The sequence below is a fragment of the Cebus imitator genome, unplaced genomic scaffold (genome assembly GCF_001604975.1).
Source record: "Cebus imitator isolate Cc_AM_T3 unplaced genomic scaffold, Cebus_imitator-1.0 Scaffold472, whole genome shotgun sequence".
Classification (NCBI taxonomy): Eukaryota; Metazoa; Chordata; class Mammalia; order Primates; family Cebidae; genus Cebus; species Cebus imitator.
The window spans coordinates 52,748-70,773 of NW_016107787.1; the positions used below are offsets into that span (position 1 = coordinate 52,748).

General features: G+C 41.3%; 1 protein-coding gene and 1 long non-coding RNA gene across 8 annotated transcripts in view; one reads left to right on the forward strand and one right to left on the reverse strand.

Annotated features, from left to right (window-relative positions):
- Positions 1-334: 334 nt before the first annotated feature.
- LOC108291917 lies at positions 335-3,849 on the reverse strand. Its single transcript, XR_001820087.2, has 3 exons — positions 3,476-3,849; positions 1,295-1,622; positions 335-698 (listed from the first exon to the last, which is right to left on the reverse strand). It is a non-coding gene; the product is annotated as an uncharacterized LOC108291917 (long non-coding RNA).
- Positions 3,850-3,882: 33 nt separating this feature from the next.
- The window catches only part of DDHD1 (DDHD domain containing 1), a 114,026-nt gene continuing 99,882 nt past the window's right edge, over positions 3,883-18,026 (forward strand). For 4 of the 7 annotated variants that reach the window (XM_017512382.2, XM_017512385.2, XM_017512383.2 and 1 more), the window contains exon 1: positions 3,883-4,944. In XM_017512382.2, coding sequence (XP_017367871.1) covers positions 4,107-4,944 — 838 coding nt within the window. In that variant the 5' untranslated portion in view covers positions 3,883-4,106. The remainder of the gene's footprint in view (positions 4,945-18,026) is intronic. The other 3 variants (XM_017512388.2, XM_017512387.1, XM_017512386.2) reach the window with 3 other exon arrangements.

Consider the following 18,026-nt stretch of genomic DNA (forward strand, 5'->3'; position numbering starts at 1 on the left):
AAAAAAAAAAAAAAAAAAGAAAGGGCAGGAAGATGGTGAAATCTTTCTGATATAAACAAGCTGATGGGGATTTTGTGGCTGCCTCCATGGTATGCGTCAGTGTTGTACTGATTCACACTTTCTTTCATTTGAATATATGCCTTCAACACCACTGACCTTTGTTTCCAAAAGGAATAGGAAACATTTTTATAGGGTTTTGGTAAGTATGGTTTTGTGGATAAGCCTCTTACAAGTCTTTAAGTAAATGCATTTCATAATTGTAAATTTTAAGCGTGATTTCAATTAAAAATAAAAACAAAACCATCTTCACAATAGCACTAGACAATAAATATTTGTTGAATGAATAAATGGATTAATGACTTTATTCATTATGAATCCCTATGCTATTTCTGCCTACCTAGCTTCCTTTGGACTGTAATTTGATTTCTTCTATTGATCTGTCTTTAGGGAGAGAATGACCCCTGTGGTAGTGAAGCAGCTATAGTGGCATTACAATTATATTCCTCATAGGAATTTAAAAGTTGGCATTGTGGTTTTATTTATAGACATCACTAGACTGTGAATGCTTCACTGTAGAGCCTAGCATAGTGCCTGAAATGTCCAGTGAATGTTTCCTGCTTCGGTCTAGGTGGTTGTTTCATTTAGTCAGGGCATTAAAGAAAATATTTTCATCTTTAAAAACTGGATAAACAGTAATTCTAAAAATAAAAAGTGAAATAAAATTTAAGGTGTGGTGGATGGTTATCAAACAGGAGATAGAGCAGATGAAGACATGGTCATGTCTGCCCTCTTTCTTTCATTCTAAATAGATGTCTTCCATCAGATACTCTGGATGAAGCAATTTCAAGTGCAGGTGTGGGAAGCTGGCTCAGGATAAATTACTTGGCATCAAGCTATCGCTAATATTGTTACACAGGTGAAAACAGGTTAAAATGAACACATGGTGGCTTGCACCTGTAATACCAGGTACAGGTGCTGGGAAGCTGCAGCACGAGGATTACTTGAGGCCAGGAGTTCGAGGCTGCAGTGAGCTATGATTGGGCCACTATACTTCACCTGGGCAATAGCAAGACCCTGTATCTAAAATAATAAAATGAACAACAGGAACAAACTTTAAGGGAAGAAGAAAACGCAAAGACGGCACATAATTGAACTATGCCATTTTGGAGATGTGTGGAGGAAATGGCCATCGTTACCAGGTAGCTCTTGCCATATGCCTAATGGGGATGGGAAGGCGGTAGGATACACAGACAAGCCGTTTTCGTCTTTTGTAGTACAGACCAACTGGCTTTACCTTTTTTCCTCCCTCACCAATAACTTCCTCAGGCTTGGTTCCACATGCACCTGTTTTTTGCAGCAGCATGGCCCAGTAATTCCGGAAATCTGAATCAATCACATTTATTTGCCTTACATAAAAAAGGCTTGGTCTTTGGAAATTATTAAAATGCAATGGAGTGCTTTACATAGAGCTATGGAAGTTCAGATACTGCTGTGTCTATTGTACACACTAATGATGTAGAGTCGTGAGGAGCCACCTGACATCTATTCCGGCAGGTAGGGACTAGAATAGATGCCCCAACCCATCTCCCTCTGGTAAGGATCCTATGACCTGAAAAGATGCTCTAGAAAGCAAAGGGAGAGTCAGAACAGGAAGCATTAGATAAAGCATGACTTTTTAAAGCAGAAAAATTGAGAAAAAACAATGTCATGACCTTTGCCTTGATATGGCTAGGGAATAAAAAGAAAATAAACACATGGAGTCACATGAATTTAGATATTGTGCTTTCAAATATGTTCTGAGGACTGTCAGCCTGGGACCCAGCATATGGGTCTGCCATAGCCCCAGATCACTTCCAAGGGGCAGAAGCAATCTCAGCCCACAAAGGTTGTTTGACATCTCCTCTCAACAAGGTCTAGAACAAGCTCGTCCAACCCGCAACTCACGGGCCATATGTGGCTTTGAATGTGGCCCAACACAAATTCATAAACATTCCTAAAACGCTGAGATTTTCTTCATGATTTTTTTTAAGCTCATCAGCTATCATTAGTGATAGTGTATTTTATGTGTAACCCAAGACAATTCTTCTTCCAGTGTGTACTAGGGAAGCCAAAAAATTAGACACCCCTGACTTTAGGCCAAGATAATGAGGTCAGCCCAGAATCAAGGATTCCCTTCTTCTGCCACCTGGATTGGGTTAAGAATCAACATTTCCTTTAAAAATGATCACTCTACTCAAAAGAGTGTGGCATTCCCCTACTGAATCACAAGAGGATAATCTTCTCAAAATAACCAAATAAGCACAACACTTAAATATAATGGAAACATTCATTCAACGCAAATCAGAAAGTACATTTTTTAAAAAAACAGAGGAAAGTGTTCATGGAATTTGTGTAGTTAAGAGTTAAAATTTGGCCAAAATAATCTGACCAGATAGCTATATAGTTAGGCTACATTCTATCAAGAAACATAGAGGAATAGAGGTATTTTAAATGTTGTGATATTCCCTATTTATAATCCCCTTTATAGTATTTTCATACCGTACTATAACGGATCTGTTTACTTGTCTATATCTCCCTCTAGGCTATAAGTTCCTTGAAGAAAGAACTCACTCTCTCATTCTCTTTTATAGTAGAAGTTAGCATAAAGGTGCCTGACATATAGGTGGCCAGGCACCTATTCAAACACTGTAGAATGAATACTTTTACAGCTAGTAAATAAACCAAAGTTCATACCCGATATCATATTCTGCATATTGTCAATAGAAATATTGGAGGAGCAACTGGAAGCAGCTACGCAGAAAATTTTTCTGAGTGGTAAAGAGGGTTCTGATCTTAGATGCTTTCAGTCAGAGCTGCAGTATACAGTTGGATAGGTTGTTCACTGCACAAGGTTAACCAGCCAAGGGCACTAATTGGGGCAGAAAATCCAGCCTGTATTCTACTTGACAAGCCATGAACTCCAAGACACACACACACGTATATATATATAAAAGACCCACATAAGTGAGCCTCTGTATTCAACCTGATCCCAGAATATGAGTTACAGAATCAGAAATGCACAAAAATCTGGAAGAAACCTTAAAGTTCATAGAATTCTATCGCCGTAAGGAACTTTAGATAACATCTGTTCTAAGAATCTTTATTTTACAGATGAGGAAGCCAAAAAGATCAGGGAGATACGTGATTTGCCTGTGGCTTGTTAGCAAAGCTAAATCTAGAAGCTGGTTGTTTTCTCGCTCTCAATCTGATACTCTTTACCACAGCTGGCTGGACTTGACATCATTAAAATCAACTAACACTGATTCCGAGCTGTGTGGGAGAGGCTGACATACAGACTTGGTTTCTGTTTTCTCAACCTGGGCCTTGCAATGAGGTTGAGAAAACAGAAAATCTAAGTATCAGAAGTATTAGAAGATAAGCAATAATATGAAATGGCATATGAAGGGAGTGGGAGTGCCTCGTATCCATCCCACACCTAAACGTCCTGGTTCTGTCTGGAGCCACCAGGGTCAGGTGACAGAACGTCCAGGCAAGCCTCAGGAGGGTGTAAGGTCAAAAAAAGCAATGCTGAATCCAATATCCCGGGGTCCTCTTGACACGTAGCTTAAGGCTCTGGGCTCATGATCCAAATTGTATGGATGAATAGGGTAAAGCCTATCCACATCTGGACTGTGAACTCCACAGGAGTGGGGCTGAGGCAGCTGTGCATGAAAACCGCAGGGAAGGGGGAAGCTAGCAGAGGAGGCCCAAGAGTGGCGGGCGACCAGAGGCAAGCCGGCACTCGCAGCCAGAAGGGCAGGGGGCGCGGCCCGCGCGGCGCTGGTGCAGCCCAGTCTTCCGGGGCGGCGCGCGCGGCCGGGGGGCGGGGCCGGGGCCGAAGCACCGCCTACGTCGAGCTGCGTGACAATGGGGTGGGCCGCAGAACGCAGCTGCGGCGGCCGCGGGTCTCGTGGGGGCGGAGCGGCCGCCGCTGCCGCCGCAGCACGGGTCGGCGTTTGAAAGATTAAAAAACTCCAGGTGGAGAGGAAGGTGGCGTTGAATGTGCGCGGAAGCATTGGGGGTCAAGGCTCCGCGCGCCGCCGGCTGACTGGCGGCGTCTCCATAGCATGAATTACCCGGGCCGCGGATCCCCGCGGAGCCCAGAGCATAACGGCCGAGGCGGCGGCGGCGCCTGGGAGCTTGGCTCTGACGCGGGGCAGGCGTTCGGCGGCGGCGTCTGCTGCTTCGAGCACCTGCCCGGCGAGGACCCGGGCGACGGCGACGTGCCCCTGGCCCTGCTGCGCGGAGAGCCCGGGCTGCATTTGGCGCCGGGCACTGAGGACCACAACCACCACCTGGCGCTGGACCCCTGCCTCAGTGACGAGAACTATGACTTCAGCTCCGCTGAATCGGGCTCCTCGCTGCGCTACTACAGCGAGGGCGAGAGCGGCGGCGGCGGCAGCAGCTCCTTGTCGCTGCACCCGCCACAGCAGCCTCTGCTGGTCCCGACGAACTCTGGGGGCGGCGGGGCGGCAGGAGGGGGCGTCGGGGAGAGGAAACGTACCCGGCTAGGTAGCCAGGCGGCCCGGCACCGCTACGAGGTCGTGACGGAGCTGGGCCCGGAGGAGGTGCGCTGGTTCTACAAGGAAGATAAGAAGACCTGGAAGCCCTTCATCGGCTACGACTCGCTCCGCATCGAGCTCGCCTTCCGGACCCTGCTGCAGGTCACGGGTGCCCGGCATCAAGACGAGGACCGGGACGGTGACCATGTATGTTCCCCCGCGGGGCGGGCCTCCAGTTCCGGAGAAGACGACGATGAGGACCGCGCCTGCGGCTTCTGCCAGCGCACGGCGGGGCACGAGCCCGAGATGGTGGAGCTGGTGAACATCGAGCCTGTGTGCGTGCGGGGCGGCCTCTACGAGGTGGATGTGACCCAAGGAGAGTGTTACCCGGTGTACTGGAACCGTGAGTAGTGGGCAGGGGTTTGGGCGGGATGAGCTGCCCCTGCAGGGGCGATGCGCACTGGTATGGGTTTGGGACTGGGTTGCCGCGAAGAGGGAGGCGCGTGAGGCCTGGCGTGTGGCCGGGAGCAGGATGGAGATTGTGCAGGGAGCGTCGGCAGGTAAAGGGTAAACTAGCAGATGGCAAAACCCAAGCTGCCTGGGTCAGGAGGACTGGATACCGCCGGGGGTAGCGCCTCCTGGGTGAGCCGGGTGCTGCTACCATCCCCTGAAAATGATCCAGGAACAGATCCGCAGCCCGAAGGTTTAATTTCGTGATCGTACCAGCTTTGTCCACCTGAGGATCTGATTCGGTCTTCGTTTACCCTGAACAGCCTATGATTTAAATAGCGGCAAGTCTTCTGGAGTAGGAAGGTTTGAGAGGATCTGCCCGAGAATCAACAGCTTAGTTATGGACTCAGGAAAAGAAAAGATTCCCACTGGCTGTGTTGGGAGAGGTGAAAAGAACTGCGTGAAGCAGCTCTGGTTAGTGGATCCACTCCCTTGATGGAATACTGGGTTCCCTTACGTCCCCATTTACTTATTTTTGTCTTTGCATCTTAACCTTGAAAAATTACCGTTTCTATGTCTCGTCTTCTTCATCTGTAAAAGAGAAGAGAGAAATTGTACCTACCTCACAGGATTGTGTTGAAAGTAAATGAGAAAATATACCTGAAGGGCTTGGAACTATGCTTGGTACTTATGCATGATACGAGTGTTAACAGTATTTATTAGACAAAAACACAGATGGGTTTATAGTTAAATTAGGAGGAAGACGATCATAAATATATGCCAGTGCATGCAGCAAATATTACGTATGTAATATATAGCAGATACTCAGTAGTCACAGAAGTTACTGACCACCAGTATTATAATTTGTAATATATGCTTTTAATTTTCATGGACCCAATACCCTAACTCAGATGTCTTCATTGATTGTCACAATCCTTAGATCCTCCGTACAACACTCTGCTTTCTATTAATTAGATGGATTGATGACAGCTTCCTTTCTGTATGTTTAGCACCTTATCATCGGCAGAGTCCATCGCCTTTATCTTTGTACTCTGATAGGGCCTAGTGCAGTGGATATTCAATAACTAGGTATTCAGTTGCATCAGTGATTCTTACAAGGTTAAAACATTCATGTGTTAAGCCTGACTTACTAAGATAGCAATTCCAAAGTGTGTTGAATCACTAAATAATCATAGCAGGAAATTAAATTTCTTACTGCACCTTAAGATGATACTAAAGGCATTCATTACCATTTTTATAAGGTCAGATTGAGTGAGATCTGTTACATCATTCGCTTTTTTAGACTATAAACTTACTAAAGACAGGGTATGTTTGTTTATTCAGTTCTTTCATATTCAGAGCATTTGTATATGCATAATGGTACTCTTGTGAAGGCATTAAGAAAGATGGAAAACGCTTTCAGGGCTTCCCATTCGGTGTTTCCTTCAAATGACTTAAGCAACACTATAGACTTTTTTTTTTCCCTTAGGAAAGAAGTACCAAGACTTAGTGGAGCCAGAAAGTTGGATAAAAATACAGGGCATCCTTGGAGAGGGGACAGAAACCAAGAGATGACTCTTACTCTTAGATTTAACTGAAGTATATTCACCAATAATACTGTGTGCTCTCTTGGTTTTTGATAAAATTGTTAATGCTTGCATGGTGCATCAGTCTTTACAAAGTGGCTTTTGACATTATTTTACAGTGATAGCAAATTAATAGTATCATTATAGACATGAAGAAATGGGTTCAGCGAAATTAATGAACTTGTCCAAGGTCACTCAGCTAGAAAGTGATGAAACCATTCATTCATTAGTCTAGTGGGAGAATAGAGTGTAGTATACAAAGACCCGGACCCATCCAAGGATGAAGGTATCAGGAAAGCATCCCAGAAGATTTAAGACAGAGCCCTACAGGATGAATTAATGAAGCAGGGAAAGGAAGGGAAGGGCATTCTGGCTAGATGGGGTGTCTAGACAAGGACACAGGCCTGAAACTGCATTGCATTTTAAGGAAGTGAGGTCTGCACCTGCAGGCACTGAGACACATGGGGTGGGTTTGGGCTTTGACCAACGACAGAGACTGAGGTATGTGAGGGCTGGTGGGGGACAGGATGGAGATTGTAAAGGGAGCACCACCTGCACATGAATGACACATTTGGGAGAATAGCTGGAAAAGGGACAGGGTAGATATGCAATCCTAAGGAGTTTGGCCTTTATCCTGTGAGTAATGAGGAACCAAACAGTTGAAGGTTTTTTATACTTACATGTGATTAATGACAATGCAAAAGTTGAGCTGGAGAGTTGGAAGCAGAATACCAGTAGAATGCTAGTGTCATAAAATCAAGTGAAAACTGATGGGGGTCTACAAAAATTAACCTGAAGGTAATGTGTACTTATCTTTCTCAGTTTTTCTTTCCTAAAGCAAATAGCCATTATGCCAATTATAGCTTATAAATTTATTTTTATTAGGTAGCATAAGAGCAACATTATTTTTATCTCTATTTTGGCATTTTCTAAATAGTTCTCTATAAGATATAATCTTGTGGATGTTCAAGCCCTCGTATGGGCTACAATAAAAACACAATAGTGCTTTTTGTCTATCCTGTAATTTACCATTTCTCACAGAATCTCATATAACTTTAGTTGGTTTGTTAAGTCTCTGTGTATTATATAAGTTTTCACACTTTCTAGGAGGGTCCAGTCCCTGTATGGGTTCTTCAGCCTTTCTTCAAATAGAAAAACTAATACTATACTTTGCAGCTTTTGACCTTTCCCCTATTTTACTTTTCCTTTTTAGCTGTTTTGGAAACTGTCTGGTTAATGGTAATAAAAGTTTTTAAAAATCCAGTAAGTTCCTATGTAGAATGGTGGTATGAATCCATTAGCCATTTAGATTTTGTGGCCTAATTGAGCACACTGCATCTGGGTGTCAAGGCCAACAAGTTAGCTATACCTAGTCTAAAAGAAAGGTTTTAATTCATTCTTCCTTTTGAACTTGACTAGCAAATAAAATTTGAATTAATTTGGGGTACATGAATCAGAAAGGAGAACAGAATTTGTCTTCTGTTGATGGGGAGCCAGTATTATTATATATGAAAAAATATTGTAGTAAACTTATTTTTGTTTTTTTTTGCATGTTTAACCATTCTTCTGGCTGCATGTGGATATTTTAGATAAAAATTCATATTTGCTGAGTAATGGTTAAGTGAACTCTCTTGTTCCCAGTGTTCTTCCTTTTGTATTCACTTCATAAACTTGTTTTGAGGATTATTATATGTAACATGCTTATTACAGTGGTTGGCGCATTGTACCAGGTGTTAACTATATGTGGATCTCAAAAAACTGTACACCTTATTTTTAGAAGTTCACATACAGGTTAGTAACATTAATCTGTGCATAATTGTTGAGTGCACACAGTTTCTTGTTATTAGTCTGTACCTCATCAGAGGTGAAAGAATGTCTGTAAGGAATATTGGCAAGTAAGTGGCCAAAGCATTTAGTAATAGCTGTTGGGAAGGCATATGGAACATTCTAGAGATATTTCATGAGCTTAGAATAATTTAGTAATTGTGATGTGGCAGTTTGCACTAAGGAGTTATGTGATTTCTGTTCATTGACTGAATTAATAAAGTTATTTAGTTGATCAAGTTTTTATATGTAGTTTCCAGAAGGAGTCTAACTATAAGCCACAGATTTCTTCTTTCCATTCCCTCACTCACCACCTTCTTGTATACTTATAAAGCCTACTTGCATTATTGTAATTTTAAACCATTTTCAATGGTTTAAATGCTTTAGAAATAAACCAGTTGTCTTTATGTTGTATTGCAACAAAGAGAAAATTATATCCCCAATAAAATGAGATTTTAAAAATTAGAGCTTTTATCTTCATTACATAATGTTTACAAATTTGGCATAGATGTGACCATGTTATTCATAATAACAATCCTTTGTGTGGCACAGGGCTTCATGGGAAAATAATGGAGTCCCAGGGGTAGAAGGCACTCTTTTTTGTTCAATTTCTGCCTCCAATAAAGCAGGACTATAGGGATCATTTCTGACCCTGAAAAAGTGTTGGAGACTTTTATCTTTTACTGTTTATAACTGTGTTATCCCCCACTAGCCTGGACTGGAAAGCAGCCTTGGACTGTGTTGGAACCCTGACTGCTCAGGTTTACAGTACCAAGACCCCAGTTTTCTGAGAACTCACCTCATCCCAGATCCAGTCTGCTTTAGAGTGCATTTTAGAATGCACAGTGACCTGCTAAAACAGAACAAGGATGTGAATGGATAGTGATATGTATTGAGGGCAGGACTTGGCACCTGACCACGGCATTTGGGGCTTCTCTTTCCCTTTGAAATGTGCCATTACTTTAAAAATGGGTCTAATATCAGTTATTGATTCACCTTATGTGTGGCTGAAATGTTATAATCCATGTTTTGCAAGTACATTATGCAAATGCTTAGAGAAATCAGTGTGGATTTCTTATCCGTGTCAACCCTCTCTCCTTTTCTTTCCTCTTTTACCATTTTCTTATAAATGAGAACTTTTATATGCTTCTCTCTTCCAAATTTTATTTCCTGGGCCTTTTATCTCCATATTACTCTTTATAGTTTGTAGTTTGCTGAGAACTTTGATGTCTGGAACCTACAGTTGATCCTTTTTTGTAGAGAGCAAGCAAACAATCTGGATGTGCTGGTCAAGGAATCTTCTGAGAATTACGGACTGGGGGAGGAAAATGGAGGTCAGGGAGGAGAACTAGAAGGAGAAGGTATTATTCAGAGGAAGGCTAAGATGAAAAATATTGGTAGAAGAGATTGGGAAGTAGATAGTTCTGGAATTCCTGATAACTAGGGAATCTGAGCTAAGACCTTTGTTATTTCATGAGTGTAGTGAAATTTATACTTAACTAGGGAATCTGAGCTAAGACCTTTGTTATTTCATGAGTGTAGTGAAATTTATACTGTATATGTTCTATATATTTTTTAAAAACTGTCAGCATTGATGAAGGGTACAGATATACGGGGTGTCTTCTTTTTTGCCGCAATACACTCTAAAAGTTCAGTTAAAAAGCAGAACAAGGAAAATTTTTTTAAATAGTTACTGTATGTAATCTACAGTTCTACTTTTTGATTCTGCATTGGTAAAGGGAAAAAAATATAAAAAGTGTTGAATCACTGTCAATTGAGTGGATTAATAGGATGAGAATCACAATGTAGATACTTTCTGATACCTCTAGATTAGGAGACAAGTGAAAATCAAGGTGGTAAAAAAATATGTGTAGGAACTTGCCTGTACCAGAGAGCTAAAGAAAAACAGTAGCAAAATTGATATGATCATATAAAACTAATTCTGTTTTATGTACTGCTTTTCAACATTACCAAATTGTCAACAAGACTGAATTATAATTCCATTACTTCTGTTTTTGTTTTTGTTTGTGACATGGTGTTTCGCTCTTATTGTGTAGGCTGGAGTGCAATGGCGCCATCTTGGCTCACTGCAACCTCTGCCTCCCCACTTCAAGCAATTCTCCTGCCTCAGCCTCCTGAGTAACTTAGATTACAGGTGTGTGCCACAATGTCTGGCTAATTTTGTATTTTTGGTAGAGATGGGGTTCACCATGTTGGTCGGGCTGGTCTGGAACTGCTGACCTCAAGTGATCCACCTGCTTCGGCCTCCCCAAGTCCTGGGATTACAGGTATGAGCCTAATATGCCCAGCCTATTAATGTTTATTTTAATGTCTTATTACATTAAGCTATATCTAGATAATCTTTATAATCATTGCTCTTCTATGTTAAATAAACTCTACTGAATGACTGCTGGGGTCAGGTCACCCTTTGAAAATGACATTGTTATTACTTCTGTATTCCAAGACCTTAGGTGTTGGAAAATCCTTGTGAGATACAAATTCATCTGAATGGATGGCTTTTTCCAAATAATGGAAAGTTAAGTGGAAATCTCTATAATATTACTAATTGTCTCTGGCTGCTTCTTAGTGGAGTATTTTTCTGAACATTGATGCAAGCTGTCCTTTGAGAAACATAATAGGGGACAAATAACTAGTTGAACTATGTTAAAACTCTTTTTTTGGTGAGGGTGGAGTCCTGCCCTGTCACCAAGTCTGGAGTGCAATGGAGCAATCTTGGCTCACTGCAGCCTCTGCCTCCTGAGTTCAAGCAATTCTCCTGTCTCAGCCTCCTGGATAGCTGGGATTACAGGTGCATGCCTGTAAACCACCACACCGAGGTGGGAGGATTGCCTGAGTCTCGGAGGTCAAGGCTGCAGTGAGCTATGATCACTCCACTGTACTCAAGCCTGGGCAACAGAACAAAACCTTGTCTCAAAAAAAAAAAAAAAAACACTTTTGGCGATGAGCAGTGGCTCACACCTGTAATCCCAGCACTTTGGAAGGCCGAGGCAGGTAGATCACAAGGTCAGGAGTTCAAGACAAGGTTTTGTTCTGTTGCCCAGGTCAGAGTACCATGGAGTGATCATAGCTCTCTGCAGCCTTGACCTACCAGGCTCAGGCAATCCTCCCACCTCTCAGCTTCCCAAGAAGCTAGGACCACAGGTGCACGTCACCATGCCCAGCTAATTTTTTTAAATTATTACTTGTAGAGACGTGGCCTTCCTATGTTGCCCAGGCTGGTCTCAAACTCCTGGGCTCAAGCAATGCTCCTCCCTCAGCCTCCTACACTGCTGGGACTGCAGGCATGAGCCACCACACCCAGCCTTGTCAACACTTAAGATTTCTAAAGCATGTGCCATGGAATGCTTTGCTCAGTAACTTTATTAATATTTTTTTTTGAGATGGAGTCTCCCTCTATTGCCCAGGCTGGAGTACAGTGGTACCATCTCGGCTCACTGCACCCTCCACCTCCTAAGTTCAAGCGGTTCTCCTGCCTCAGCCTCCTGAGTAGCTGGGATCACAGGCCTGTGTCACCATGCTTGGCTAATTTTTGTATTTTTAGTGGAGACAGGGTTTCACCATGTTGGCCAGGCTGGTCTTGAACTCCTGACCTCGAGTGATCCACCTGCCTCAGTCTTCCAAACGTGATCCACTGTGCCCAGCCTCTGCTCAGTAATTTTAGATGTGCACAGGGAGGAGAGTCAGAATTACTTGTAAGCCTTAGTATAGACATTTAGTTAAATGCAATCCCACTCTTATATTTTGCAACTTACTACAACTACTTAATAGCAACTTTAAGTTCATATTTTATTGGCTGAGTCTATTATTCTCTAGAGTTCTGTAGAATTGCTTCTAACTAGGCCCAGGGTATCTCATGTGTACCTCATACACCCACTTAAACCTTCAGTAAACTTGCATTTTAACATCTGATATATATTTTAACATTAAGTGCAGCCAAGTTTGTTTATGGTTTTTTAAACAAAGTGTGTGCTGTAATCAAAAGACAATTGTAGGAAAAGAGAATCTACTTCAAACCAAAGACATTGTTGAGCACCACCACTCAAACTGAGATAAGCACAGGGTGGTTGCTAAGGCTCTTTCAGTGACACATATTCTACCCATTTGGCTATCTACTGCTGAAATGAACCTTTCCTATATGGCTAACACCATATGAGACAAGTGTACATGTCTGTAGGGTTTAGGAGAAGATACTTGCCTTTGCTTAACATTCTCTTTGTATAGCCAACACTGTTATGCTTCGTACTTAAGATTAGCACAGGTTACCCATGGTTCTACTCTTTGCCTTTTACTGGAAAACATTAGGACTCCATATTTTAGAATAACTGCTTGGATATATTTGCAGTTTATTCTTCAGCCTGTTTACTATTTAGTCTGTTACACTATTTAGTGTACACAACATTATCTATTACAGTTTTTTTGGTAGGGGAGAAAGGTGCAACTATATCTCATGTAGAGTGAATGGCCCTAATGCTGGAATACTGGGTTGAATCATTTGGAATTCTTATTGCCAGGCAGGATTCTGTCTTTTATGGAAAGATTACAATCCATCAAGAAGTATGATAGGCCACACATAAAGGTTGAACCTGATTTCCAGCATTTGTTTTCAAATCACCTCTCACCTTACCACAGCTCATCAGTTTCATCTCTGCCACCTCCTTTTCAGTTCTTACTAGTTTTCCTAGGGAGGCAACATTGTTTAGTGTTTTAAGAATGTTAAGGACCACTGGATCCAGACTTGGCTCAAATCCCAGCTCTGCTGTACACTGTGTGACCTTGGGCAACTGAAATTCCCTGTGCCTTAGATTCTTCTATAAAATGTGGAGAATAGTATCTACCTCTTACATTGTTTTTAATAAAATAGTTAAAATATTTAAAGATCTTAAAATATCCCATGATATTTTAAGTTCCGTAAAACTGTTAGCTATGATTGTTTCTCCATCTTCCTGCCTGTTCAGTCCTTCCAAATTTCCAACCCTCTTGACATTCTTGGCTCTCCTGTTTATAGTCGCTTTCCTCACATGGCATATCCTTGGCCCACCATCTTGGTAATCATCTCTCAAGTGGGAACAGCTCTAGGTCCCTTGTAACTGTTGCCTGCCTTTATGAGAACCTGTGATTTTTGTCTCGTCTCTCAGGCCCCAGAAAGGTCAATGCTGTCTTGAGTTCTGCTGGCTTGGACCTCAGAGAAGTTTACCAGTCTTTCTCTTAAAATCTGTTGCCTGTGGGAAAGGAGGAATTCTTTCCCATAAAAGCATTCTAAATTCTTGAGCATCTGCTTTTTTGGGGGGTATACAGATCCTGTCACCAAATGTGAGAGATGCCAACTTTATCCCCAGAGCTCGTTTAGATCGTCTCTCCCAGCTACTGGGATGTTTGATGCAATAGAGAACTTTACAGTTTTCTACAAGACTTCTCAGTTTTCAGTTAAGGGGGAGCCAGTAATGTTCTTGTTTTTTTTGCCTGTCAGCAAGAAAAAAATGGCCCACAATTTTTATGAAAACTATGAGAGAATTTTACTTAATTGATCTGCAGTTAAACCAGCAGTAGTAGGGATGGCAGCCAGGTTCTGGCACTTAGTGTAAAATGTAACATAAAATAATCTTGAATCTTTCCTTAGTCAAAGGAGGAGGGAGCCATTCCTTACCCAGCATTGGTGATAAAAAAAAATATGTGGGAACAGAAAAACAGATCTTTGTTGTCAAACTCCCTTAGTTTAAATCCTTGACTTACCTTAGCTATATGCCTTCGGGCAAGAATAATCTCTGTAGCCCAATTTATTTCTTCTTTGTAAATGAGGATCATGCCTGCTTCCCAGAGTTATTATCAGGTGTTGTTATTAATTATTAAGATTAAGATTCAATTGAAGTACGTATGTGCAGAATGCTTAGTACTTGGGTCAATAAGTGTTAGCTAAGCCAGGCTGGTATATTTGCTCTTGAACTAGCAGCCTGTTTCTGGAAATTAAAAAAAATATGTGGTAAACCTGTTCTATTTGGGTTTGGTGGGGCAAAGGGTGGAAAGCTATGGCTCCATCAAAATTTCTTCAGCCTATACTTGATAACCATATATATACATACATACACACATATACCATATATATTTGCATGTACACATCTTAAAACGACTTAATCATTCTGAGAGTTGTGGGAATCCCAGTGAAGTTTCACACTTCACCTTAATTTCTCCTTTGAACTCTTGAGTTTGAACAAAACGAAGACTTTTCTAGGTAAGATGAAGACAAAGGAATACTTTTCAGCCTCTGATTGCCTCTGCTGGATCCTGTAGTCTGCAGAATGGCAACCTGCATTATTAATTTCTAGTATTTTTATGTGACCAGTACTTTGCAGATTTCATTGAGTGTAACAGTAACTGGGAAGATTGTTAAAATGCAAATTCTCAGATCTGAATCCTGGAAATTTGGTACAAGAAGTCTGAGCTAGGGCCAGAGAATCTTCCTCTTTAATAGAAGAAATTCTGATAGCAGGAGGTTTGAAGACTTGACGTTGGTAATTCTGTTAGTTCATAAACCCCCTCATCTGAATGGCTAGAAGCTGCCTCATCTTCATTTGTCTTCACTTATACTCCAAGAATTACCAGTTCAGTCAATCCAGGGTTACATTTCAAGAGATTCTGGGGGAATTGGCCTTCTTCTGGCAAATTGGTACTTTTATTTAATCTCAGTTGTTCTTTCTACTTCTGTATTGCCACTCTCTCCTTCAAATTTAAAACTTCTGTGTCTTATTGATCTTCTGTATTATTTTGTCAGTGAGAAGGATGAAGTCTCCAACTACAATTATGGATCTGGTTAGCCTGTTAATGAAGTTATATTGGTTTTTGCTTCATGTATTTTGAAGCTCTGTGCATAGATGTGTATACATTTAGGATTATTATATCCTTTTGATGAAATACTGACTTTATCACTTTGAAATATCCCCCTTTATCTCTGGTAATGTTTCTTTTGTTGAAATCTACTTTATTTGATACATAGCCATTCTAGATTCCTTTTGATTAGTATTTGTAATTTATATCTTTTCCTGTCCTTGTATTTTTAAATCTGTATGTGTTTTTATTATTTAGTTGTTTATCACAGGGGGAAACTGGGCATAGGATACATAGAATCTCTCTATATTATTTCTTTCAAGTGTATGCAAATCTGCANCTTGTTTCCCAGGCTGGAGTGCAATGGCACAATCTCGGCTCACCGCAACCTCTGCCTCCCAGGTTCAAGTGATTCTCCTGCCTCAGCCTCCTGAGTAGCTGGGGTTACAGGCATGTACCAACACTCCTGGCTAATTTTGTATTTTTAGTAGTGATGGGATTTTTCCATGTTGGTCAGGCTGGTCTTGAACTCCTGACCTCAGGTGATGTGCCCACCTCGGCCTCCTAAAGTGCTGGGATTATAGGCATGAGCCACCTTGCCTGGCTGGGTTTTGTTTTTTAAAATTTATTATGACAACCTCTGCCTTTTCATTGGCATGTTAGACCATTTACATTTAGTGTGATTAATGCTAAGTTTGATTTTAAAATGAACATCCTGCTACTAATTTTCTGTTTGTCCTGTTCTTCGTTCCTTTCTCCTCTTTTCCTGCCTTCTTTTGGATTGGATTTTTTTTTTATGATTCTCTTCTATCTTTAATAGTAGATTTTAGGGATACTTTTTCATATTTATCTTGGTTTGTGTTCTTTTAGCTTTTTTTTTTTTTCTTTGAGACAGTCTCACTCTGTTATCCAGGCTTAGAGTGCAGTGGCACAATCTCAGCTCACTACAACCTCCACCTTCCAGGTTCAAGCAATTCTCCTGCCTAAGCCTCCCAAGTAGCTGGAATTATAGGCACGGACAACCACACAAGGCTAATTTTTGTATTTTAGTAGAAACGAGGTTTTACCATGTTGGCCAGGCCAGTCTTTAACTCCTGACCTCAGGTGATCTGTCCATCTTGACCTCCCAAAGTGCTGGGATTACAGATGTGAGCCACTGTACCCAGCCTGTCTAAGCTTTTTGAATTTTGATTACATATATGATAGATCATTTTATATAGTTCCCCAGTTCATGGATACTCTATTCTGTTTTTTAATTTTTCCCCTCATTCTTTTTTTTTCTTTGTATTTCTATTTAGGTAATTTTTATTAACCTGTTTTCGAGTTCACTGATTGTTTGCTCAGCTATGTTGATCAAAGGTATTCTTTATCTTATGTTTCTAGTTTCTAGCATTTCTGTTTGACTCTCTCATAGTTTTCTGTCTCTGAAGGGTTCAAAAATTATTGTGTCACTTGTGAAAACTGGAAGAACCTTAGTAGCATACTTTCATTTACCCCCCCATAGCTGTTTTGCCATTGTCATACATTTCATTTCTATTTGTTATAAACAATATAGAAATGAAATGAAACAATATTTTCACTTTAAGCAAGTTTTTTTTTTTTTTTTTTTGTGGAGTCTCTCTCTGTTGCCCAGGCTGGGTTGCAGTAGCGCAATTTTGGCTCACTGCAGCCTCCATCTCCAGGACTCAAGCAATTCTCCTGCCTCAGCCTCCCAAGTAGCCTGGATTACTGGCATGTGCCACCACACCTGGCTAATTTTTGTATTTTTAGTAGAGATAGGGTTTTGCCATGTTGGCCAGGCTGGTGTTGAACTACTGACCTCAAGTGATCCACCCTCCTCAGCCTCCAAAAGCCCTGGGATTACGGACATGAGCCACTTCATCTGGCCTTTAAGCAATCGTTTTTAAAAAGCAATTTCCTTAAACTCTATTTCTCTCTTAGTTTTGAAAGATAATTTTGCTGGTTATAGAATTCTAAGTGGACATTTTTGTCTCCTTCAGAACTTCAAACATCACCTCACTGAAGTCTTTCACTTCTCTAGTTTCTGATGAGAAGTTTGCTATTGTTTTTATCTTTGTTGTTCTAAATGTCATCTTTTATTCCCTGACAGCTTCCTCCCTCCCTATCCCCCACTTTGTTGATGACTTGCAGGAATTTGATTATGTGTCTTGCTGTGGTTTTCTTCATAATTCATCTGCATGGGATTTTTTAAGATTCTGGGAACTGTGGGTTATCACTTTCATCAAATTTGGCTGTTCTCCAAATTTATTTTTCTGTTCATCTTACCCCTTTTCTCAGATTCCTACTACATGTTAAGTCCGTATGCTTGATATTGCCCCACAACTCTGTGCATTTTGATATTGCCCTACAGCCCTGTGATTTTTCCTTTTTTTCTTCTTTTCTTTTTTTTTCTGAGATGGAATCTTGCCCTGTCACCCAGGCTGGAGTGCTGTGGTGCCATAGCTCACTGCACCTCCACCTCCTGGGTTCAAGCAATTCTCTTGCCTCAGCCTTTTGAGTAGTTGGAATTACAGGTACATGCTACCATGCCCAGCTAATTTTTGTATTTTTAGTAGAGACGGGGTTTCACCTTGTTGGCCAGGCTGGTCTCAAACTCCTGACCTTAGGTAATCCATACTTCGACCTCCCAAAGTGCTGAGATTACAGGACTGAGCCACAGCGCCCGGCCTGCCCTGTAGTTTTCTTTTTTCTTTCTTTCTTTTTTTTTTTTTTTTTTTTTTTTTTTTTTTTTTTTTTTTTTTTTTTTTTTTTTTTTTTTTTTTTT